The 25,554-nt window shown below is 36.1% G+C and overlaps 1 protein-coding gene across 1 annotated transcript in view; it reads left to right on the top strand.

Annotated features, from left to right (window-relative positions):
* The window catches only part of HIF1A (hypoxia inducible factor 1 subunit alpha), a 42,782-nt gene extending 26,677 nt beyond the window's left edge, over window positions 1–16,105 (top strand). The window contains exons 7-15 of the mRNA XM_055304246.1: window positions 4,422–4,528; window positions 5,819–5,966; window positions 7,753–7,973; window positions 8,647–8,933; window positions 10,199–10,321; window positions 10,453–10,877; window positions 13,416–13,524; window positions 14,168–14,294; window positions 14,781–16,105. Of these exons, the coding sequence (XP_055160221.1) occupies window positions 4,422–4,528; window positions 5,819–5,966; window positions 7,753–7,973; window positions 8,647–8,933; window positions 10,199–10,321; window positions 10,453–10,877; window positions 13,416–13,524; window positions 14,168–14,294; window positions 14,781–14,932 (1,699 nt within the window). The 3' untranslated portion in view covers window positions 14,933–16,105. The remainder of the gene's footprint in view (window positions 1–4,421; window positions 4,529–5,818; window positions 5,967–7,752; window positions 7,974–8,646; window positions 8,934–10,198; window positions 10,322–10,452; window positions 10,878–13,415; window positions 13,525–14,167; window positions 14,295–14,780) is intronic.
* The last annotated feature ends 9,449 nt before the right edge of the window (window positions 16,106–25,554 follow it).

Below are 25,554 nucleotides of genomic sequence, written 5' to 3'. Positions count from 1 at the left end.
GTGGGGAGCCCAATGTGGGACTCCATCCTAGGGCCTGGGATCATGCCCTGAGCTGAAGGCACACGCTCAACCACTGAGCCACCCAGGCATCCCTCTTTTACTTTCATCATCTGTACTCGTTCTCTAAATCCTATAGATTTACTATCTACATATATCTCTTGGTACATTCCCTCCTTTCTACCCTTGCCTTCCTGCCACTGAATTCTTCAGCTCATTATTACAACCTTTGGCTCAAATTTTTGCCATAATCTCCTAGGCTGCCTCTCTGCCAAAAGATTTATGCCCTTTTAATCTCTCATTTACATTCCCCAAAAGTGGACTTCATTATGTGAAAATCAGATAATGTCATATTACTGTTGAAAATGTGTCAATTGTTTCCCTTTGTCTTTACACAGAAAAAACTTGGGTTTATAAAAATATTAGAGGAGGGCAAGGGATTTTCTTTATCAAAAGATGTACCTTTTGAAAAGCTGAAAGAAAAATGGACCTCTACAATAAAACCCAAACTTCTTAGCATGGCCAACAAAAATATTTATGATCTGGCCCCTGACCACTTCTCTACATTAATCAGGAAGAGGGGATTACTCTGATGTCCCCAACATCCTACAGCTGGAGAACACCACATGCTAACTTGCTGTCTTAGTTCCTTTACACACATCTTCCCATTCAGCGATGAAGTTTTCTTCAATTCCTAACACATATTTATCTTTCAAGAGCCATCTATTCCTTTATGGAACTTCCCTTTATCCTTCAAGAAACTATACTATTCCTTGTGCGTACATCTGTCAACATTTTTTCTACTATTGTAATTATTTGCTTACTTGTCCCATTTTTTTTTTAATGTATGCCTGTGTAATATAGTAACTGAAGGCATAGATTCCACAGCCAGACTACTAAATCCTGACTTTGCTGCCTATATCCAAATGATCTTGGCACATCAGTTTCTTCATCTTTTGTTTTCTATCTATCTATCTATCTATCTATCTATCTATCTATCTATCTATCATCTATTTATTTATTTAATTAATTCATGAGAGACACAGAGAGGCAGAGACATAGGCAGAGGGAGCAGCAGGCTCCCTATGGGGAGCTTGATGTGAGACTTGATTCCGGGACCCCGGGATGATGACCTGAGCTGAAGGCAGTTGCTCAACTACTGAGCCACCCAAGGGTCCCAGTTTCATCTTTGGTAACACTTTATGTAGGGTCAACTTAAAGATTGTATGAGAAAACCGATTTTAAGCACTTAGTCATGATACAGAGTAGATAGGAATCCCCCACCCCACTGGACAAGGAAATGTGACAGAACTCTGGCTTTAAAATCCCATAGTCCTGGGATCCCTGGGTGGCGCAGCGGTTTGGCGCCTGCCTTTGGCCCAGGGCGCGATCCTGGAGACCCGGGATCGAATCCCACATCGGGCTCCCGGTGCATGGAGCCTGCTTCTCCCTCTGCCTGTGTCTCTGCCTCTTCCTCTCTCTGTGTGTGACTATCATAAATAAATAAAAACTTAAAAAAAAAATAAAATCCCATAGTCCTGGATTCAGTCCTGGCTTGCAGTTCTGATACTTACCGTGTGGCCTTGGTATTTGACCTTAACTATTTCAGATTTTATGATCCTTACCTGTTAAGTAAGGGTAATATTTCAAAAGGCTGTTGCCAGGATTAAAGGAATTTGTTGAGTGCCTCATACACATAGTGAATGCTTTACCACTGGTGTCAGCTATCAGAAAAATGAAGATAGAAAAACTAACAAGTACTTTATGGTGTTTATTTCCATTATTCATGTGAATATATGAAAGAACAGAAATTTTTTTTTTTGAGGTTTTTTTTTTTTTAGTTTTTGAACTCTAGCAAAGTATAGAGGTAAGCTGGGGAGAAAATTCTAGCAGAGCTAGAATGAGAATTGAGAGGGAGTGACATTTCTCTCTGGTTATATCAAAAAACTGGCAGAATGATCATGACAGAGGAGTAAAGACTGCCAGCTTAGAGAGCAACCAAGTAAGGTTTTGAGTTTGTCCAGGAGATTGCTGTTTTCTGGTTGGAGCTCTTTCTAAAAACTTCTCACATCTGAAACCCCTAAGAACTGAGATCTAGAAAAATTTTTGCCCAATTTTGAGAAAAGCTAACCTATCAAGCTTCTGGCATTCAAACTGTCTCACAAACAATATTTACTGTACCAATTTCCATGTATGGTCATTTAACACATTTATTTGAGCATCTACAAGTTCATGGCAAAGTAGAAATGAAGAGCAACAGTTCTTGCACTTGGGACACTTAAAATGATTGAATAATATGCTATGTAGTTGCTTTAGATCCTAGTCCTAGTCCCTTAAAAACACTTTTTGATAAGATTTTCTGGATCACTTCCCTTTTTGGTACAGAATATAAGTTATGTAATTCTCTAAAGTTAAATTGATTTTCTAGGAAAATATGCCGTTTATATTTTAACATCTTGTATCCCTTAGTGATAGACTTACCTCAACTCAGATTGAGAAGTACTGATTGACATCTAATTAAACTAGAGCTTCTTAACATGATAATACAAGGCCCTCATTAATCTGGTTACTTCTCTAAACTCATCTCTCCTCATCTGCCTCCACTAACCACATGAATCCTTCTTATTTATACGGTGTTAAGCTCATCTCTGCTTTGCTTCTGGTATACCTTCTTCCTGAAATGGTTTTGCTCTCTCTGTTTCTCATGTCTGTTCAACTCCCTAAGTCTCCTTTCACTCTCCTAAAATCCTAAAACGTTGTCCCTCAGCCAACCATTTCTTCTGGATAAGGGTGGTTCCTCTGATTCCTACAACAGATTCTTGTCACTACACTTACCACATTATTTCATGAGTAGTATGGTAACTGTTCCAGAAGATTAGCTACATGTTGAGTTTTGACCTGGCATTTTCATACCTAGAACAGTACCAGACACACTCAGGCATATAACGATTTAAATAATGGAAGTTTTTATTAATTCCATGGGAATTTCATTTAAGTAACCAATATAAGACCAATTAAAATTATTTTTAAAGTATAATTTAAAGAAACAGGACTATTTTTAAAAACCGTGGTTTCCTTTTGTAATGCTGCCACCTAGTGCAGATGTGTTTAGGGATATCCATTTGTAAAGAAGCTTGGATTTTAGCTTGGTTTCATTTGATTTTTTACAAACCACTTTCTATTTACCTGTTTTTATTTTGGAATAAACTGTATGGCAGATCTTGCCTTAAAGTGTGACAACACAAACAGTATTCCTTTTATACATTTTTTAGAAAGGTATCTTCCCTCTGTGTTTTTTGTAGTTGTGTTTTTGGACACAGTACATTAAGTAACTTTTGCTTATACATCAGGAAGTCTTTTGAAGTCTAAAACTGAGAAATTGAAAGTTGAACTCATGTTTTGCTCTTAGAAAGAAGAGAATATTTCTGTTTAGTGTGTTACTAAGAAGATAGCATTCTCTTTCACATGAAATGGGTCCCATTTCAGAGTGTGATTATAGAAAGTAGTAAGATCTAATATCTGTCCTAAAAGAGTTGCCTGGAAATCAGAAGGGGTAACTGAATTATTTTCTAGTCCATTTTCAGTTTGATATCATTTTTTCATCTGAAATGAATTCCTATATTTTTATGTAATTAAAAAAACTAAATACAAGAGCATCTTCTAAAACCTACATAATATGTATTTCTTAAGTTCCCATTTAATGTAGATAGTCTTTGGTTGGTGATACTAAAATTCTATAATAATATTGATTCCCCTAAAGTGAAGCCTTGTCTAGGGCACTGTTAAATAAAGAATCTGGTTTTATGGTAAGTTAATACTATGGATATAATCTTATATTTCAAATTAAATGTCAGTGACTACCTTTATAACTTTTATCATTTAATTTAGCAGTACTTCCTATCTAGTTATGAATCCCTTGTCTTGTTAAAGTAAGTACAATAAATGTGATTAAAAATAGGGAGCGCCTGGGTGACACAGTCACTTTGAGTATCTAACTCTTGGCTTTAGCTCAGGTCATGATCTCAGAGTTGTGGGATCCAGCCCCACGTTGGGCTCTGCGCTTAGCATGGAGTCTGCTTGAGACTGTCTCTCCCTCTCCCTCTCCCTTTGCCCCTCCCTCCTGGCACCCTCTCTCTGAAGTAAATAAATAAATCTTTTTAAAAAGTAGGTAACAAGTTTGGGTGAAGGGGATAAAAGGGTCAAGTAGCAGGATGACTCCAGAAGACTTACAGAAATGCATGGTGCTTTATTTAGTTAACTGTAGAGTTACCAAAGGTGAGATTTAACTTATTCTAAGCAAAGAAGGATGCTCTTTATTTTTGAAAATCCACTTGTTTGTAGGATTAATCCATATCAGTTACTTTGGAGAAGCAAAGTCTTCATCATTTAGTTTATTTTTTTCTCTTATATTTTTTACTTAACAGAATTACTGAATTGATGGGATATGAGCCAGAAGAACTTTTGGGCCGCTCAATATATGAATATTATCATGCTTTGGACTCTGACCATCTGACCAAAACTCATCATGATAGTAAGTACAGTGGAAGAACTACAGATATCCTAATTATTTAATTCTTACAGTCTCTTTACTGTTTAGACAGATATCTAACTTTTTGATTAAAATTAACCAGTCTTCCTAGACTAAATTTTTTTTTTTTTTTAAGTTTGGGGCTTTAACTCCCAAACCTGAGATCAAGACCTGAGCTGAGATCAGGAGTCAAATGCTTAACCAACTGAGCCACCCAGGCGCCTATCCTAGACTAAATGTCTTAATAGTATTCTTCATTAGGAATCTTGACCATTAAATCTTGTTTTGTGTTTGTTGTAACCAAAACTAAAGTAGAATCATTTAATAATATGTAAAACTAACTTGGTATTTTAAATACAAAGACTAAAAAAAGGTCATAGAATATTATAGCATCATTTTTAGGATTTGTAATAAAGTATTCAAACCAGTTGTTGGCACATGGAAGGCACTCAGAAAGTAACTGTTCAGTGACTCGGTGAATGTGAAGGTGATCAATGCAAGTGGTAACAGGTACCTGTGACATAAGATAAAATTCTCCATTTTACTTGTTAATGTTATTTAAAGATCCATAGTAAGTAAGACTTTGAAATCTCACTTGCCCATTTAATCTGTACCTAACATGACTTCCCAATGTGATTGGGTATATTTGAGTGTCAACTGAGTTAGTACGATTAGCCTTGAATGTAGAATGAGTCCAAATCAGCAGTCAGGGCCCCTAGTACTCATGGTAATGTCCTCATTACTATTTATCTAGTATTTTCTTCCAAATCAGTAATAGATTAAAATTGCCTAAATTGCCAAAAGATTTTTAGTATGAAAAAAAAAAAGATTTTTAGTATGGTATCAGTTGAGATTCAAATATGCTTGCACAGCTATTTGAAACATTGTTAATTCTCTGGAAACCTCAGTACAAATTTAAGAAAATATAGCAGTGCCACTTGCTCAAATGCTTTCTATAGAATCAAGATTACTCATTCTCTAGTCTTTCTGATACTTTGAACATACAAGGTGTTAAAGGAATTTTAGTGCTGTCCCTCATTTCTAGCTTTCATTTTATTTAAAATGAAGATTGGCAGGAAAGGAGTTTATTTTGGAGGTTAGAAGAATGAAATGCATATATTTTTGGCTATATTGGGGCTTTTTCTCTATCACTTTAAACAGTTATAGCTGGTTCCCTTAAAATAAACATATCTCTTCTTTTCTAATATAATGGCCAGCATTCAGCATGCATTCATTTGATTGAAAATTCAAAGTTATTTTCTCTGTGTGACTCTTTCTCCTTTCCACTCCTAGTGTTTACTAAAGGACAAGTCACCACAGGACAGTACAGGATGCTTGCCAAAAGAGGTGGTTATGTCTGGGTTGAAACTCAAGCAACTGTCATATATAACACTAAGAACTCTCAACCACAGTGCATTGTATGTGTAAATTATGTTGTGAGGTAAGCTTGGAATGTAAATATTTTGGGGGAGCAAGTAGTAACTTTTTTGGATAATCATTTTTAATAGGAGAAGAAGATTATAAATGTTAACTGTATTTTGTTTTCATATTTCTGCCTAATTATGGTTTTTAGTACTCTGACTTGAGTGTCTGGGCCAGCTATTCTACAGTAGCCATCTATTTGCCTCCTTTTCACTCCCATTTTTAAAAAGACCTTGAAAAAACTCCAGATCTCCTATTGGATTAGTTTTAGTCGTGTATCTATCAGCATATACTATCTTAGGTAGCTGTGTTATTTTTGTAGGAAGAATACTGGCCTTGGAATAGTTAGGTTTATGTCATAGCTCTTTCACTCATTAGCTCCAGGACCTTGGGAAATTCTCATTTCTTTGCATTTCACCCATATAGAAGAGATGATAATACTTGGCTCAAAAGGTTGTAAAGAGCATTAGATGAAATCCTACATGAAATGACTGTAAAATGCTGTATAATGTCCATGGCTCTTGTATATTCATGAACTTTTCTTTTAGTTTACTGACTTGTGAATATTATTGGTCTCATAAACTAATCTTTCATTTGATCTACTTTAGCAGGTGACTCCCCCCTTCTAGTCCATCTTCTAAATTACCACCATGCTGAGTTTTCTTGCATGGATATCTGATCATCTCATTTTCCTTAGAATTATTTTAAAGATCTTTTCATCACTCCCAAGATAAACCATGGCTTACTTGCATAGCATCATTTCTTGTCATTTTCTATACTCACATGCTTTCACAGATTCCATCCTCTTTCTAAAATCTGTGGCCACCTCTCTTTGGAAGACTTTGGTAATTTGTTTTTATTTGTTGCCACTTCTGACACTGTCCTTAAATGTTGCTGTTGTAGTTTTGCCATACTTTAATGTTTTAATATTAGTGCCAAAGAGTTCTTTCATGACTTTCCTATTATATAAGAATCATCCACTTGGAATGTCCTGCTTTTCCCCATTACCCATTTGCCAAAAACTAGTTGAGCCAGAGTTTCAGCTTTTGGCTTCTCTGTGAAGCAGATGTTCTGTATTTTAGCAGTTACCGTTTTGTTTTTTAATTGTTTGCACATCTACTTTCACAGTAGATATAAACTGTGGTTTATATATCCTATATCCCTATATCTGGGTTATAAACTTCTGAGGGCAAAGGTTATGTGTTTTAAGCTTTGTATCCTTGGTTCATTTCACTTGTAAACACTTAAATATTTATTGATTAAAGGGACAATAAAACTTACATTTAAGCCAAACACAAAGATGGATCTGTTGTTCATCATTCCTCTTCAACGCTATCCTGCAGGTGTTATCAACGGTATCATTTTCTTGGCACCAAGGAAAATATGGCACCCTCCTTAGAAAGACCTTGGTTGTTTATATATCTTTTTACTTTAGGACCATCTTTAGGTCATACCTCATACATCAGTCTCAAAGAGTTCTTCTGTGTTGGTTTTATTACATGTTTAAATCAGCATAAAAATTGTGAAGATCTGTTTGTATCCTTCATGTACTTGACTATTACATTTCTTTGTCACCATCACTCTTCCCAAAGGGATATCTGAAGTTCTTGAATTTTTAGAGGTCTTTATTTCATATTGCTATTTTATACCCTGAATGTAACCAGGTATGCATGAGAGATTAGTATAAAGCATCTTAAAATGTTCCTTTTCATAAAGCAGAATTTTAAGAGACAGGTTATTTCAGTCACCCTCACCCTATTGTGTCAATGCTCATTTAAGAACTACTAATCTCTCTTTTTTGACAGTGGTATTATTCAGCACGACTTGATTTTCTCCCTTCAACAAACAGAATGTGTCCTCAAACCAGTTGAATCTTCAGATATGAAAATGACTCAGCTATTCACCAAAGTTGAATCAGAAGATACAAGTAGTCTCTTTGATAAGCTTAAGAAGGAACCTGATGCTTTAACTTTACTGGCCCCAGCTGCTGGAGACACAATCATATCTTTAGATTTCGGCAGCAATGGTGGGTCTTTAGTTATTGTTTCGATTGCCTAAAAACTCTATCTGTTGCTGCAAGCCCACTTTAACTAAACTTGGACATGTTATTGTTGGTAATCATGTGAATATTGTAGTCTTATATATTTTGTTTTTCAATGTCTTTTTCAAAGTATTTGCTTAAATATGTTTGCCCCTGCAATTTCTAAGCATTCCTGCTTCTGTGTCATTGTTGTAAGTTGTGCTTCAAAGGGTTCTTAGGTCTTTCTTTTTCCTACTTGAATGTGTCTCAGCTACTCTTATTTCTATATCCTGTTGCCATATTTTCTCCACAGTGTAAAAGTTATATTGCAGTAGGTGTAGTTCATTAAAGGATAATCAGTCATACCATAATATCAGACACTGAAAATAAAAATTGTAATTTCAAAGTTGGTTAAATTTTAATGAATAGAAGGTATGAAAAGGTTGGAATTGCAGGGGATTTTTATGCCATAAATATAATAGGACCTGTCAACAGTAGATTGGAAAGACAACTCAGATTTAATGATTATACCATAATATCTGTAAACTTTCTGATTAAGGAAAATTTGGTAACACTCTTGTTTGAGTGAATTAGACCTTTTGTAAAAGGGGACATATAATTCCCTATATGTTAAAATCTAGCCATTCTTTAAATTGATTAATAATTTTTTCCCCTATAGACACAGAAACTGATGACCAACAACTTGAGGAAGTTCCGTTGTATAATGATGTAATGCTCCCCTCATCCAACGAAAAATTACAGAATATAAATTTGGCAATGTCTCCATTACCTGCTTCTGAAACTCCAAAGCCACTTCGAAGTAGTGCTGACCCGGCACTCAATCAAGAAGTTGCGTTAAAATTAGAGCCAAATCCAGAGTCACTGGAACTTTCTTTTACTATGCCCCAGATTCAAGATCAGCCAGCTAGTCCTTCTGATGGAAGCACTAGACAAAGTTCACCTGAGGTAGGTGTCATGATCTAAGAAGAGGATAACTTTCATATTTTAATTTTAGGAATGTATTTATAAAATGAATACAAAAAAAGTCTTGAATTTAGACATCCATAGAGAACAATGTGTGTGCCTGTAATTGCTACCCTCAAAGGTATATTACCCTATGAGTTGGAGAACTGTCAAGTAGCAAAAGGCTTATTTTAACTAAGCTTTTTAAAAGCGAAGGGACCCTAAGCTATTTGCCTAATTTAGCCCAATTTCCATCACTGTTTTGAAATCCTAGATAAGTATAATATGAAAATACCAAGTCTTAAACAGAGTAAATACCTAATAACTATTTTTTACTCAAGTTCTGTCTTGATAATAGTTTTTCTATAAACACAATGAAAATAGTTTTTAAGGGTTAGGCTGAGGCCAAGACTAAAGATGTCACATAGGGCTTTATTTCTAAATCTAGAATGATTCCATTTCAGAGCTTACTATGTCAAAAAATATGCTCAGGAGTAGTAAGGCAACTCAGACTTGAATATTATGACCCATGAGGCACAGGTAAGTCTTAATAAGTGGTGAATAATTTTACATGAAATATTTATCAGTTCAAACTGGTGAGCTAAGAGTAGGGAGATTTGACATCTCACAGCCTTCTGAAAAATACAGTCTGTGCTGTAGTTGCTCAGCTTACCCAGCATAAAAATCTATTGATTTATTTTGTTTTTTTATCTAACAAAAGTAAATCTAACAAATGTTAAAATGAAGAAAGCAAAAGCTTATGCTTAGACTATGTAGTTACAGGTGACTGGTTAGAATCCTTGCTTGGAACCCCTAAAATAGTACTATATTCATTAAGGTGAATGTAAGTAAAAGAACTTACGTCCTCACCCCTACCCCATCCCCGAAACATGTGAGATTTTTAGGTACATCATCACGGAAGTTTGGCCTCTCAGGATAAAGGTAGATTCCAGTGAGTATATCATATCTAGTTATTGGCCAATTAGGTACCATGTGGGAGTTGAATTAGTAGATGAGTTTTATTCTTCAGAAGAAGCAGATGAATGTATCTTTTAGTCCTAATTTCATAAATGATGTTGTTACATAGAAATGTATAGTTATAAATGCAAGCTCTGAAGTTTAACTTGTCACTAGTTAGATAAAATGTGATAGAAGAAATGGACTTTGTTGTGTATTCTATTCTCTGAGGTCTGGCTTGAGAATTCTAACTAACAAAATATATGTAGGTTTCCTCAGGGAAAAGTAAACACATTGAATTCCTTTTACAGCCCAACAGTCCCAGTGAATATTGTTTTGATGTGGATAGTGATATGGTCAATGAATTTAAGCTTGAATTGGTAGAGAAACTTTTTGCTGAAGACACAGAAGCAAAGAATCCATTTTCCACCCAGGTATATGAACTTGTTTATTATATTTTCTATTAAACTTCATTAATTTTTAGCTTGAAGTGATTTTGGGGTTAACTTGTTTTTCTTTTATACGATGTGGCCATTGTAAAACTCATGTACTTTTTGCTTTAAAGGACACTGATTTAGACTTGGAGATGTTAGCTCCTTATATCCCAATGGATGATGACTTCCAGTTACGTTCCTTCGATCAGTTGTCACCACTGGAAAGCAGTTCTACAAGTCCTCAAAGTGCGAGCACAATTACAGTATTCCAGCCGACTCCAATGCAAGAACCTCCTCTTACTACTACCAGTACCACTGCTACCACTGATGAATTAAAAACAGTGACAAAAGATGGCATAGAAGACATTAAAATATTGATTGCAGCTCCATCTCCTACCCATGTACCTAAAATAACTACTAGTGCCACAACATCACCATACAGTGATACTGGAAGTCGGACAGCCTCACCAAACAGAGCAGGAAAAGGAGTAATAGAACAGACGGAAAAATCTCATCCAAGAAGCCCTAACGTGTTATCTGTCACTTTGAGTCAAAGGTATTTATATATAATACTAACGTTACAGCTCTTTTATTAAAATGTATGTAGGGTTAATTATGTCTAAACATAACTAACTTTCTGGTAAATATGCTTTAAGAATATTAAATTGACATACAAATTCTGATAAAACAAGCACTCAAAAAAATGTTTCTAAATTAACTTGTGTATTTATTTTCTTGAAAATAACCACATCACCTATCTAAAAGTAGGAGGTAGGAGGGTCTTCCAGTACCTTTAAAAAATATAATGCGGCCAATAAGTTCTTAAATGTACAAAAATTGGCCCAATTTCTTGTAGTTAAGTAAATCAGACTAGTTAACCATCTTCACTGTTTCTGTCTCTTTGAGTTATTTTAAAGCTTACTTGAATAAAAGACCTTCCAACCTAAGGGTATTTCCAATTCCCCATTTCAAATTGAGCCTGATAGTCTTCAATCCTCAGTATTTAATACAGGTATTTATTTACAAGCCTTCTTTTAAAATTTATGTATAATTGCTTTTATTTTTCATTACATATTTATAGAACGTTAGCTATATTATAGGTTAAATAAATGTTTAAAAGCTACAACAAGAATCTAAGCATGATTTATGATGTTGCTTTTATGGAGTTAGTTTGAGCAAATACCTTTATACCACCCAAATTTTAAGTTACAATTTCTATATATAATTTTTTAAGTTGTATTTTTTTTATAAATTTATTTTTTATTGATGTTCAATTTGCCAACATATAGAATAACACCCAGTGCTCATCCCATCAAGTGCCCCCCCTCAGTGCCCTTCACTCAGTCACCCCCACCCCCCTCCCACCTCCCCTTCAACCACCCCTAGTTCATTTCCCGGAGTTAGGAGTCTCTCATGTTCTGTTTCCCTCCCTGATATTTCCCACTCATTTTTTCTCCTTTCCCCTTTATTCCTTTTCACTATTTTTTATATTCCCCAAATGAATGAGACCATATAATGTTTGTCCTTCTCCAGTTGACTTATTTCACTCAGCTCTATATGTAATTTTTATAGTGGGATTTGACATTTTAAATTTGAGGCTGTAATCAGAGGAAACAAGTTTTAGCTAGTTGGTGGGGCAGTTTAAGGAGGAAAGCACTGCCATAACAAGAATTTACGGCCTTTTTGTTCTGCCCTTCATCACTATTTTTACCTAGAATGCTAGGAGGAACCTTTTTCCAGAACTAAGAAAAGATCTTGGGGCTTTAGATTATTAACAAAGAAGTGATTGCATTTACTTTACAAATTAGTATGTCACTAACTGACTGTAGACTCAGCTCTTTTAAGGCAGTGACAATGTCTTAGATGGTACTAATATTTAGTACAGTATGTAATTTGTATTAGTTGCTCAGTAAATGGTTATTAGATGGATAGATGAATGACTATAGTTGTAGAATTGGTAATGACTTCGAATTTACAGTTTACTGTTAGTACAGAGGACTATGAGATGTTAAGTTCTCTGAACAGCTAACTACCTGTCAAAGCCAGTCTACCATATAGTCACTTTAGCAGTTTTTTTCCACATTAGTTCCAAAATAGTATATGCTGCCACTTTTAAGAGATGAACTTACCTTGAAGAGCTCTATGAAGGCTTTTTTTTTTTTTACTAATACTAAAGTGATATTTACATGACAGAGTTATGCTTCATAAAGATAATATATTTATATAGGAATTTTTAAACTTGCCTATCTATATAGTGAAGGTTTTATAGAATTTTTTAAAATACAAAACAAAACTGCATGTAGGAGAGCAATTTGAATCATGTATCATATGGGTAAGTGATATCCATATGGCATTCCAACTGCATGGAACAGAGCAAAGAGACATTGTGATTGTGTATGAGCTGGGGGGAGGAATTCTTGAAGAGACAAAATAGATGATAATTCATTTGCCTGATGCAAAAACAGTTCTTCACTATTTAATATTAATTTAAATGCAGATAGTTCAAATTTGATAACCAGATCAATACTGAGGACAAAGTGGTTTAGTGGGAAAGATTACTGGGAAAGGAATGGGTATTAGGAGATTTAAGATTTAGAATGTACTTCCATATCTGCACCTAACTAAGTAATTTGCTTAAAGCCCCATTGAAAACAAGCTTCAGGTTTCTCATTTATAAAATGGGTGTTATATACCTCCTTTATCTTGGAGACTGGTGTGAGGCTAAAGTGAACTAATGAACATGCAGTGTTTTATAAATGAAAAAACACTGTACAAATGTGAAATTACCTTGTATTACTATAGTCCCAAGAATATCTGTATATTATACTGAGTGGAATGAAGAGCCAATATTTCACTTTAACCTATAAAAATGTCAATTTAGTTGTGTTCAGATCTGTTTTATGAACAGGTAAATGCATATTTTAAGAAATTTTGTTTTAAAAATTGAGCTTTGACTTTTAAGATGATAAACTTAAGTAATCAGGAAAGTTCTTTTACATATAACATTATATTCCTTAATGTTGGCAAACAAGCATTATATATTTTCAAAAAAAAGTTAGATATTTTAAAAATAAAGCAATCATATTTTTTTCAGAACTACCATTCCTGAGGAAGAACTAAATCCAAAGATACTAGCTTTGCAGAATGCGCAGAGAAAGCGAAAAATAGAACATGACGGTTCACTTTTTCAAGCAGTAGGAATTGTAAGTGTGAGAGTACATACTTGTTTTTCTGTTCTAGCTAATGTACTATATATAATGTAAATTAATATATAGCTAATTCTTCATTTTTCCCAGATACAAAAATTATATTTTCAGAGGTTAAACATTATTTCTTTCACTTTGTATGTACTATTTCATAAAAATACATATAATGAGGGGCTCAGTCAGTTAAGTGTCGGCCTTCAGCTCAGGTCATAATCCCAGGGTCCTGGGATTGAGCCCCGTATTGGGCTCCCTGCTCAGCAGGGGGTCTGCTTCTCTCTCTCCTTCTGTTGCTCCCCTTGCTTGTGCTCCCTCTCTGTCATATAAGTAAATGAAATATTTTTTAAAATACATTTAATGAATACATTCTTGTTGTAGACAGTAGTTAATGTTAAATCAGGGATGGTGTTATTCATACTGATATTTTCAGGTAATACTAACTGGAAAGCATTCACAGAAACAATTGCCATAATGAGTGGCAAATGACTTTATCATAGTATATTAAGAGAAAGAAAGAAAAATAATTTAGGGCCGTATTTAAGAAATCTGCCTTTGTACTGTTATTAAATTTAACCTGACTTCAAAGTTGTTGATTTAAAAGAAATTCAACACAGTAAAACTGAAATAACTTTACTGTTTTTAGGGAACATTATTACAGCAGCCAGATGATCGTGCAACTACTACATCACTTTCTTGGAAACGCGTAAAAGGATGCAAGTCTAGTGAACAGAATGGAATGGAGCAAAAGACAATTATTTTAATACCTTCTGGTTAGTTTATTCTTTCTATCCTTCAACATTCCACAGAGAATTAAAATATGTGAAACTTTATTTAGAAGCTTTACTCTCAGAGTCATTTTCATTCTTTAGCATCATTAAAAGTAAGGTAGCATTTTATCTGCTGGTCGTAACGCAGGAATAGCTATTTCAAGATGGAACTTTTAATTTTTAGAAATTACCTTTTATATATATCTGTCTCTGTGCTATCAATACTGAATAAAAGCTGAAAATTGTACATTTTTATGCCCTTTTCAAAATTGATTTATCACTCCATTTGCCATCATTGTGTCCTTTAAATGCTGTGACAGCACCAGTAACACTTTATTGCACTTACCTATCTTACATAGCTGTGGTTTTGCTCTATAGACTGAAAACCTAGAGCTTATTTGATTTTCCTGCAATACCTATAGCATAGTGAGTGTTCAAAATATTTGTTGATGAGGTGAACAAATATTTAGGCATGTCTTTGTTTTTCAGATTTAGCGTGTAGACTGCTGGGGCAATCAATGGATGAGAGTGGATTACCACAACTGACCAGTTATGATTGTGAAGTTAATGCTCCTATACAAGGCAGCAGAAACCTACTGCAGGGTGAAGAATTACTCAGAGCTTTGGATCAAGTTAACTGAGCTTTTTCATAATCTCATTCCTTTTTTTGGACACTGGTGGCTCATTACCTAAAGCAGTCTATTTATATTTTCTATATCTAATTTTAGAAGCCTGGCTACAATACTGCACAAACTTGGTTAAGTTCAGTCTTGATCCCCTTTCTACTTCATTTACATTAATGCTCTTTTTTAGTACATTCTTTAACGCCAGATCACAGACAGCACATTTTCACAGTTCCTTGGTATTTAAACCATTACATTGCAGTAGCGTCATTTTTAAAATGCACCTTTTTATTTATTTATTTTGGGCTAGGGAGTTTGTCCCTTATCGAATTATTTTTAATAAGATGCCAATATAATTTTTTTTAAGAAGGCAGTAACCTTTCATCATGATCAGTTTGAAAAATTTTTACTCAGTTTTTTCACATTTTACATAAACAATAATGATTTGCCAGCAGTACATGGTAGCCACAATTGCACAATATATTTTCTTAAGAAAATACCAGCAGTTACTCATGCAATATATTCTGCATTTATAAAACTAGTTTTTAAGAAGAAATTTTTTTTGGCCTATGAAATTGTTAAACCTGGAACATGACATTGTTGATCATATAATAATGATTCTTAAATGCTTGTATGGTTTATTATTTAAATGGGTAAAGCCATTTACATGATATAGAAAGATATGCATATATCTGGAAGGTATGTGACATTTATTTGGATAAAATTCTCAATTCAGAGAAATGATCTGATGTTTCTGTAGTCACTTTGCCAGCTCAAAAGAAAACAATACCCTATCTGTAGTTGTGGAAGTTTATGCTAATATTGTGTAATTGATATTAAACCTAAATGTTCTGCCCACCCTGTTGGTATAAAGATATTTTGAGCAGATTATGAACAAGAAAAAAAAAATCATGCTTTGTTAGCAAAATTGCCTAGTATGTTAATTTGCTCAAAATTTGATGTTTGGTTTTTATGCACTTTGTCGCTATTAACATCCTTCTGTTTTCATGTAGATTTCAATAATTGAGTAATTTTAGAAGCATTATTTTAGAAATATATAGTTGTCACAGTAAACATCTTGTTTTTCTATGTGCATTGTACAAATTTTTCATTCCTTTTGCTTTTTGTGGTTGGATCTAACACTAACTGTATTGTTTTGTTACATCGAATAAACATCTTCTGTGGACCAGGCCCCCTTTGATCAGCTTTTATATTAAAAATATTTGCTTCAATGCCTCCAACTCATGAAACTGATTACCAATAATTTAATTATTTTATGAAAGTTATACATCAGTGATTATTTCTACATTTTATTGCCATCACTTTAATGTATACTGTCCCTAAATGTCATGTTAAGTATTAAGTATAATGTTCCACTGTAAAAACGCCTTTAGAAAAGAAACTTATCATTTATAAATTTGTGAACCTACTAAAGTAAAGCAGATTTTAATGCTTTAATCCCAGGTGAATGAGATGAGTGAAGCAAATCCTGAACATTATAGTTACATAATGTTGTAAGGGCCACAAGATTTCCAATTTATTCCCATTTCATAGATAAAAATATGTAGACTTCAAATGATAATCGACTTGTCCAAGTCTTCAAGGTAGTAAATGGTACCCCAAAGATTTAAACTTAGGTCTTCTGACTCTAATATGAAATTAGAACAAACCTTGCATTTTTTTAAATGATACTGTATATATTTTTAAAATCGCTTTATTCAATTTTTTTCTGTATTTTGTTTATGGAATAGTTCTGTTTCTTTTATGATTATAAAAGTAATACATTCTCACTTAAAAAATTTAGCACAAAAAGATTAAAAACCCCCGTGAACCTCTGCATCTAGAAGTAACAGCAAATGATTTTTATGGACAAATTACATAGGCAGTGCCAGAGCCTTAGGTCCTGTAACCTGATGTTATAAGAACAAAATATCCTGGACAAAATGAACTAAGCCCCAGATCATAGGTGGCTGTTTTCTAAGACTGAAGAAAATGTTATTACAATTACATGAAAATTTGGGAACAAAAATTATAATATGAAGACTTACTCCAAGATTTGGGGGGCACATGTATAGTTCACTGTAAATACTATAATCCAAAGTATGTCTGTATTTCATTACAGATAGTGTAGAGATGGCATTTCAGAATAACATAGTTGCATAATATTTTCAGCTCAAAATACCAAAAATTCTGCTTATTTTGGTAGCAAATTAGCTTTAGTTGAAAACTAGTATATGTTTAGTTTTCAAATATTAGTAAGTATAAGTGATCAGATTATGTAATGATAAGGAGTCAGAAAATGGCTTGTAAGAGCAGTTATTTAAAAGAGGAAGTCACTTTAAAGAACAGCAGAACTGGAAGAAAACAAGTACCCACGTCTTGGTCATTCAGAAAACAACCCTCCCTGGAGTCCTTGAACCTGTTGGAAATAGCACAACCAGCCCTTCATTTCCAGCATTGTGACCTCTGAGACTGTCACTTATTTCTTTATAATGCGTTTCTCTGAAGTATACTCTAGCAGCTAGAATTCTATAATAGCTCTTCTTCCTATGCGTGCCTATACTTCGCCGGTTCTCTGGTGCTGTTGTGAGCGAATGACCACAGTATTATTTTCACAGATGAAGAAAGTATAGCAGAGCAGTTAGTATAGTTTGTTCTTTTGTTCTAGGCCTCACTTTTAACTTTGGGACTAAAAAGTGTCACAGAGAGCTTACCACAACTTAGTACAATGGCATTTAGATTAGGAGTTAAAACGAATCTGGTATCTCTTCAGTATTATATGCTAGACTTTGTGCTAAACATTTTACATGTTATCTCACAATCCTCAAAAAACCCTAGGAGTTAATATTTATATCACATTTATACATGAGAAAACAGTCTTGGAGAGGTAGCTCAAGGTTCAAAGCGTTGGAGCTGGCCATAAGTGACTCCATAGCCCATGGTGCTGAACGCTGCAGCCTGCTAGCCAGGTAAGTAGCACATACTCTTCCCTTTTAACTGTTTAAATAGCAAACAAGAGAAAGCAATAGGGTGAAGGTAATGAAGTCATAGAGAACACTGAGGGGGTGTCCTAAGTGAGAAATGGTAAGACACAAATGACAATGAGTAAAAATGGTGTTCTAAAGTGCTATCAAATTTTGCATTTGAACGAGAGATTTGGGTGTCTGGTGATGGAGACATTAAACAGATAAGTGAGGTGATATATGGAAAGCTCGTTACTGAACTAGAAAAAGTATATCATGGATACAGTTCTCCCTGAGCTGTTTGGCTTAATGGCAGAATAGACACGTTTATTTAATTTTTTTAAGTTTGTATAACTTTGCAATTAGCACTCCAAATAGCTCTTATCGCCTACAACCTCTATAATACAGAAAATATGAGCTTAAAGTTACTGGCTTTGCATAAATGTAAACATTTAGATTCTACAAATTCTTATTTCCAATGTAGCAATGAAAAACAAGGTGCAAAGAATGTGGAATCTTTTTTCTTTTTGGTTAAGTAAGCCCTTTGCCAACATGTTGCCAACTGGAACCAACAAAAGTGTAGAGAAAATCTTTCACTCAGGTGTTTGTTTTGTTTTTAGGTCTGCCACGAACCGCTTCACTCCTATTTCATCCCTTAAAATAGCGCAGAACCTGTTGTCCCAGATCGTTTTACAGATCGTGGTTTGATCTGTAGAATTTGATACGAAATAGTCTCCCTGTAATATAAAAGCTATACCTTATCACAAACCCTCCTATCAAACGCCTTCTGGAGCTTTGTGGTGTTCATACCTTTCATTTGGACATAATTTTCTTACCTGTAGTGGACGGTTTTATCCAAGACGCTGCCCAGACACCCGATCTCCTTGTACTATTTAATTTCTTTTATTCCCATGTCTCGGCTCCATTGCGGGACGGAGAGGAAAGACAGGTGCCTGAGAGCAGCACTGACCAGATAGATCCTCGGCGGGGAAAAGAACAGGGATGCGGAGAGGACCGGCCACCCCTTGGAACCCCGGTGCCGCTGGTTCTACATGATGAGGATGCGAAACACCAGCCTCTGGGAGAAACTTCCCCAAACCCCGCCCGCCGCGCTGCAGGCCACGCCCCGGTACGTGCTCGGGCGCAGCACCGCAGCCCCGGCCCCGGCTCCGGGCTCCCAGGCCGGGTCCGCTCCGCCTACGTGTTAGAGCTCATGCGGGAGGCGCGGCCCCTCCCGGCCTCTAGCGGGGACGGGCGGGTGCGCTCGTGGTCAGCAGTGCCCTTTGTCTTCCGTGATTTGTCCAATTCTGACGCCTGGCCCTTGCCCAAGCTTCTTTGGGGGATGAAACGGTTGGGAGGTTCAGGAACTGACACTCGCGTTGCTGCGAACCTGTCTGCAGAATTCCCAAATACTTTGGGATGTGAAGCTGTGCTTTGTGGAATAGAAAAATATCTGAGGTCTCCTATCAGATGGGACCTTGGTTAACTATATAACAGATTTTTAAAATTAGTCATCTACTAATCTGGTCAAAAATTAGAAGACTGTTTCGGTTATTTAAATATATTTCCCATAAGGCACTCAAAGATTTAGTTTATTTTAAATAAAGCACTTTGAGATATCCCTGATTAAGTAAATTGGAACCTTAGCTGCCCCAGGTGTTTTTTTGCTTTGTTTTGTGTTTTGTTTGTCGTGTTTTCTGAATGTTGTGTGCCAGCATCCTATTGAGGCCAGCTATTGAGAATCCTTTGGGAGAAGATAATCTTGTTGGACAGAAGGGAGGTGAGTTTATGGAATACGGAAAAGCTTGGGGCATTTAAGTTTAATCTCCCGTAATTGGTATCTTACGATTTTGCAGTTTGTAGTAAAAGTACAAAGAAAGGTATTGTTTAAAATAAATAACTTCATCTGTGCATATCCACAGTTGTCAACATTTTACATTTTATTTTAAATTGTTTGCCTCAGGAAAATTCACTGTTTATGGTTTTTCAAACAGACTGTGAAAGTAAGAGTCCATTTTTAAAAAGTGATTGGAGTGTTTTAAATATTTTTTACTAATAAAAACTGATCTGTAGCCTCAATCATCTTGGGTGTTTGTATTTATTTAAGGAGATGCCATTTAAGGAGAGTGCTACAACTCTTTTGGTCTTATGGATGCTTAATAATCATAAACTGGAAAAAAAATCATAAACTGGTGATTATAGAGCAGAACAGGCTAGGGGTTGTAGTGGGTGGCTGTAATGTTTATCACCAAGGGCAATGCATTTTAAAAAGTTGAGAAACAGGGGGCACCTGGGTGGCTCAGTGGTTGAGCATCTGCCTTGGGCTCGGGGTGTGATCCTGCGGTCCCCGGATCGAGGCTCACGTCGGGCTCCCTGCAGGGAGCCTGCTTCTCCCTCTGCCTGTGTCTCTGCCTCTCTCTCTCTCTGTCTCTCATGAATAAATAAATAAAACCTTAAACAAACAAATATTCCTAGATAATATTATTCTTTCAAACATTTTTTTCTTAATGGTTCTACACACAACTGCTATGACAAACACAGGAGCTCTGAACAGCTGAGGGGTAAACCATCATAGACTGTTTCCTGATTTCCCAGTCTGCTGGCAGAATATTGAAAGCAAAAACATAAACAAAAGTGAGTTCTTAACACTACAAATTAGAAAGGAGCCAGCATAGCCTGGGTAGGTGCTATGGCTATTCCCAGGAAATTTGATGGCAAATATTTGCCATCTCTGTGAACTGCCATGTCAGTACACCTTTAGCTTCCTTACTTTACTTTTTTTTTTTTTTTTTATCTTCCTTGGTCATTTATGCATGTCTCCTCTCCTCTACTAAAGTTCTTAGTTCCTGCAAGCATGACTCTATATGATTCATCTTTGATTGTTCCTTAAAACCTTCAACTCTGTTTGCACAAGGACAACTCACACATAATTAAAGGTAGTAGAAGATCTTAAGTGACAAAGGGACCAGAGAAGAATTATGATCAGAGAAAAAGAATGGGGGAAAGAGGACTATCTTCTAGTTCTTTCAGTGCAATCCATTCATTCAGTGAACAATTACTGAGAGTTGAGTGAGTCTAAGATGTCTGCTATATTCAGAATGTTTGTTTCCTCTCAACATTAGTATGTTGAAACCTAACCTCCCAGATGACAGTATTAGGAAGTGGGGCAGCTCTTCTAGCAAGTCTAGTTGCTACAGTAGCATTATATGTTATAATGCCTTTCTCTGAAGTAGAACCCTAATACTATGAGAGTCAGCCATTTGCAACTGTAACAGGGTCCTCACTGGCCTCTAGAACTGTGAGGAATAAATTGTTGTTTATAAGCTCCCCAGCTTATGGTATTTTTCTTCTAGCAGCTTGAACAGATGAGGACAATGTTATTCTAAGACCTGTGGGTGATAAATATTCCAGAATGTGGTGCCTACCATTAGCATTGTGGTTAATTCCCATTCTAAGAGCTACTCACACATTCAACTGTTAGTGGGCAAAACATGATTAAAGACTAAAGAGAATGTTTATTGGCCATTTAAGATGTTCTGAGTCACCATTACTTTTATTTTGATGAATTGTTTCTAGCTTGATAATTGTACCCAGACTATACTGCTTCCCACAGGAACCTCAAATTTGGCTTCTGTAAAACTGAGTGTGCTCCAAACGGTTCATCATATGCTCTCCAAATGTCTCCTCCTCCTGCATTCCCTGTTCAATGAATGGCACCACACAGTCTCCCAAACCAGTCCTTAGAGATGGCTTGTCACTTATAATCTTATCCACTACATCCAGTCTGACTCAGTTCTTTTCTTTTCTTAAATTTTCACTATGGAAACTTTGAACATGTACAAAAATAAAGAGAATGGTGTAATGATGCCCAAGACTCTGCTATTGGGTTCCCTGGGAAGTAGACTCTGAGATAGAGACAGCAAGTCATGTATTAGGGAGTGGTTTAAGGGACAGCATGAGAAAACAGCAAAAAAGCAGAAGTAGGCAGAGGGAGAAACTGAGCTGAGATGCAGTCCCAGCAAAGATCTTCAGCAACCTTATGTGGAGCTCTAGACCTAGGATAGTCCTTGAGAGTTGTTCCAAGTTAGAGAGAGGGCTGGGGCCTTTACTCCCCTACTCTGCTCAGTCATTGGATGGGAGCGTTATGCCTTTAAATTCATCTCGAGGGAAATGACAGTATGAGGAGCTCCATGGACTTGCTCCCAAGTGAAACAACTACAACTGGTAAGAATTTATTTTTTATTTTTTAAAGATTTCATTCATTCATTCATGAGAGACAGAGAGAGAGAGAGAGAGGCGGAGGGAGAAGCAGGCCCCATGGCAAGGACCTTGATGTGGGACTGGATCCTGGGACTCCAAGATCACACCCTGGGCCTAAGGCAGGCGCTAAGCAGCTGAGCCACCCAGGGATCCCAAAGAATTTTTTTAAAAATACCATTTAAAGTTTCTTGAAATTGAAGAGAATACAGCAGATGAAGAAAATTTTAGTAAGAAAATATACAAAATCTTGGTAAGAACATCAAGAGTCAGTGACACTTGAACCGTGACCAGCAGCCTCCCCTTCGCTGCTCAGTATGACAAAAGCTCAACTCCAGGTGGGTGTGGCTACAAAGGGCCCCATATTCTAGATCCCAGTGAAGAGCTATGGTATCTCTGTGGAAGGACCAGGCTGCCAGGATTTCTCATTTTCTTTAAGTTCGTGTTGCAAAGGCTAAATTCCAGGCAAATGGACAAGCACAGTCAGGAGATTGGAGACTGGGAACTCATTTCTTCCTTTCAGACACTATTCATAGGACAGGCCATGAGTACTGGGACCCCAATTACTTTCACCCCAGCTCACATGTAAGCTGGGAGTTCCATGCCAGCAGAGACATCCTGAAAAGAACAGACCATTACTTCCTCCCAGAACTCTGCTCCCAAAGCAGAGGTATCATTCTGAGAGAAGTGGGCCACTGTCCCTATCGCCAGCTCCATAGCAGTGGCTCAGAGATTTTATCCAGGAGGAGAGAAAGTCCATTAGAACAGAGAATTCAGAAGCTCTACCAGTGGAATGGAATTTATTTGGAAGAGTCTGAGAAGATTCAAACCCAAAGGTGCTCTTGGAAACAATGGATATTATGGTAGTAATTAAGAGGAAGCTGGTAGCTCCATGGCAGCAACAAGTTAAACTGCAGACCAACTAATTTACTAGGGAAAGCCTGGGGAAGAGACACTTAAGAGAAGCCCTCTTGAGATCAGAACAAATCTTGAAGACTACCTTTGCAAAGGAGACTAAAGGTAATTGGATTAGACTGTGGAGCAATTCATGCCCCCAGGACACTGTCAAAAGCAATGGAGCAATCAGTAGGCAATTACTGGAGCCTAATGGCTGGATGTGATACCAACAGAGCCAGGCTCTTAGAGATCTGGAAAGGAGAGAGCCAAGGAAAGCCTTGCTAAAACAACTATCATCCCAGGCAACTGTGTGCATAGCTGGAGCTGTACCCTCTGAGTAGCTACTTAAGAGGCTGCACCTCCTGGGAGAAACTGACTCCTATATCATATACACTAACAGTAATGTAAATATCTTAACAACAGGTACAGAGCCATACAATTGTGTTCTGGCTTCAATTAGTCTTGCACATTTGATGTATGACAGAAGTAACTTTATTTTTATTTATTTTTTTAGAAGTAACTTTAGATCATTAGGGAAAGGATGGACTGTTCAATCAGAGGTGCTGGGAAATTACACATATGGAAAATACACATACATACATATATATGGTTATACGTAAGCAAAAAAGTGAAACTGGATCCTTAACTCATACCATATACAGAAGTCATTTTTATTTTTTAGTTTTTTAAAAGATTTTATTCATTTATTCATGAGAGACACACAGAGAGGCAGATACACAGGCAGAGGGAAAAGCAGCTCCAATCGGGAGCCCGATGCGGTACTCTATCCCAGGACCCCAGGATCACAACCTGAGCCAAAGGCAGACACTCAACCACTGAGCCACCCAGGCGCCCCTAGAAATCATTTTTAGATGGATATAGTGAATTAAAGGTGAAAGGCAATACTTTAAGACTTTTGGAATAAAATTGTAGCAGCAATGTTGGCAGTTCAACAAAGATTATACACCTCTTCCATAGACTAGATTTTTTGTGAGGAAGAGGTTGCCCAGTTAGGGACAATGTTTCCCAGGTCTCTTGGCCTTGGGGTAGGATTATGTGAGTGACTTTTGGCCAACAGTTTGTGGACTGAAATGGTGTACACCAGTGCTTCTCAAACCGTCTGTGGTAATGGACAGTTTCTCTCCAATTTACTATAGACCAATACTTTTGTAAATGAAAATAGAGATAAACTGCCAGAAAACTGATATTTAAAAAGTCAGACCAAATGCAAGCCAGTTTTTTATTAGATATGATACACATAAAATTACTTTGTCAGATTGCTATTAAAAATTATAAATACTTATTCTTAATTTCTGTACTACTGAGTGAGAGAGAGGTAATAGTTTGTGGACCAGCAGAAATTAGCATCACTTGAGTTCACATCACTTCTAGGCATGGCTCATAAAAATCTCTCATGCAATCTTTCACATTCTTTCTTGCCCTGTCTACAGACTAGATGTCTGTAGTCAGGGTAGCTTTGAAAACCAATGGTTGAAGACAGTAGAGGCTTCATCAGTCTGGGTCCCTGGATGACTTCTTGGAGCAGAACCCTTCCCACCTCATCCTGCCATGAATTGAACTTAATGTGAATAAAAATAATTTTCATTTGTGTTAAGCTACTAAGCATTTAAGTTGATTAAGTCACATTACCAGTATTACTTAACTAATAATGAAATATAGGGAACATTTTTATAGACAAAAGTCCTTATTGGGAAAGATTTAAAAATTGATTACACTAAAAAGAATCTTTGCACATCAAAAATCACCATAAGGTTAGTAAACAAAAACAAGTTAGAGTGGGGAATGATATTTATAACACATGTACACCAGTTTTGTTTCAGAATATATAAGGTGATCCTATTAATCAATATGAAAAAGGCAAACAACCCCATTGAAACATGGACAAAATATATGAACAGCATTTCATAGTAGAGGGAGTAGGAAAAAATTAGAATTTAAGAAGATGCACAACCACATTAATAATTAGAGAACTTCCTGTTAAGACCACAATTTTATACCAAGTTTCTGAGATCATATGGCTGAATTTGGAACTGTCACACACTGATAGTGAAGTGAAAATCAGTTCAACCACGCCTGAAAAACAATTTCATGTTATCTTTTAAAGTTTGTGTTTAAGATAAACAATGAGTAATTTTTAAATTTTGTCTAAAATTCAATTTTAATTTGGCTTCATCTACTTTCTCTGGCTATCCTACAAATAAGAGGAGCCATGTACAAAGGTGTTTATAGTAGCACTGTTCATAATAAAATCTAGGGCTCACCTAAATTTGCATGGAGGAAATAATCGATAAACTACGTATTCACACAACAGAACATCAGGCAGCAGTGAAAATGAATGAACTACAGCTATGAGTAGTAACATGAATAAATCTTAGAAACATTATTTAATGTAAAAAGTAATTTAAAAAAAAAGAGTAATTCAGAGACCATATATTAGAAATCGAAAAAAAAAAAAAAAAGGTAAAGTTAAAAAAGGGAGTGGTGGTGCCTGGCTGGCTCGGT

The sequence above is a fragment of the Nyctereutes procyonoides genome, unplaced genomic scaffold (assembly GCF_905146905.1).
Source record: "Nyctereutes procyonoides isolate TBG_1078 unplaced genomic scaffold, NYPRO_anot_genome, whole genome shotgun sequence".
NCBI classification, from domain to species: Eukaryota; Metazoa; Chordata; class Mammalia; order Carnivora; family Canidae; genus Nyctereutes; species Nyctereutes procyonoides.
Note: the sequence above shows the minus strand (reverse complement) of the source record. Positions and strands in the feature narration are given on the sequence as shown.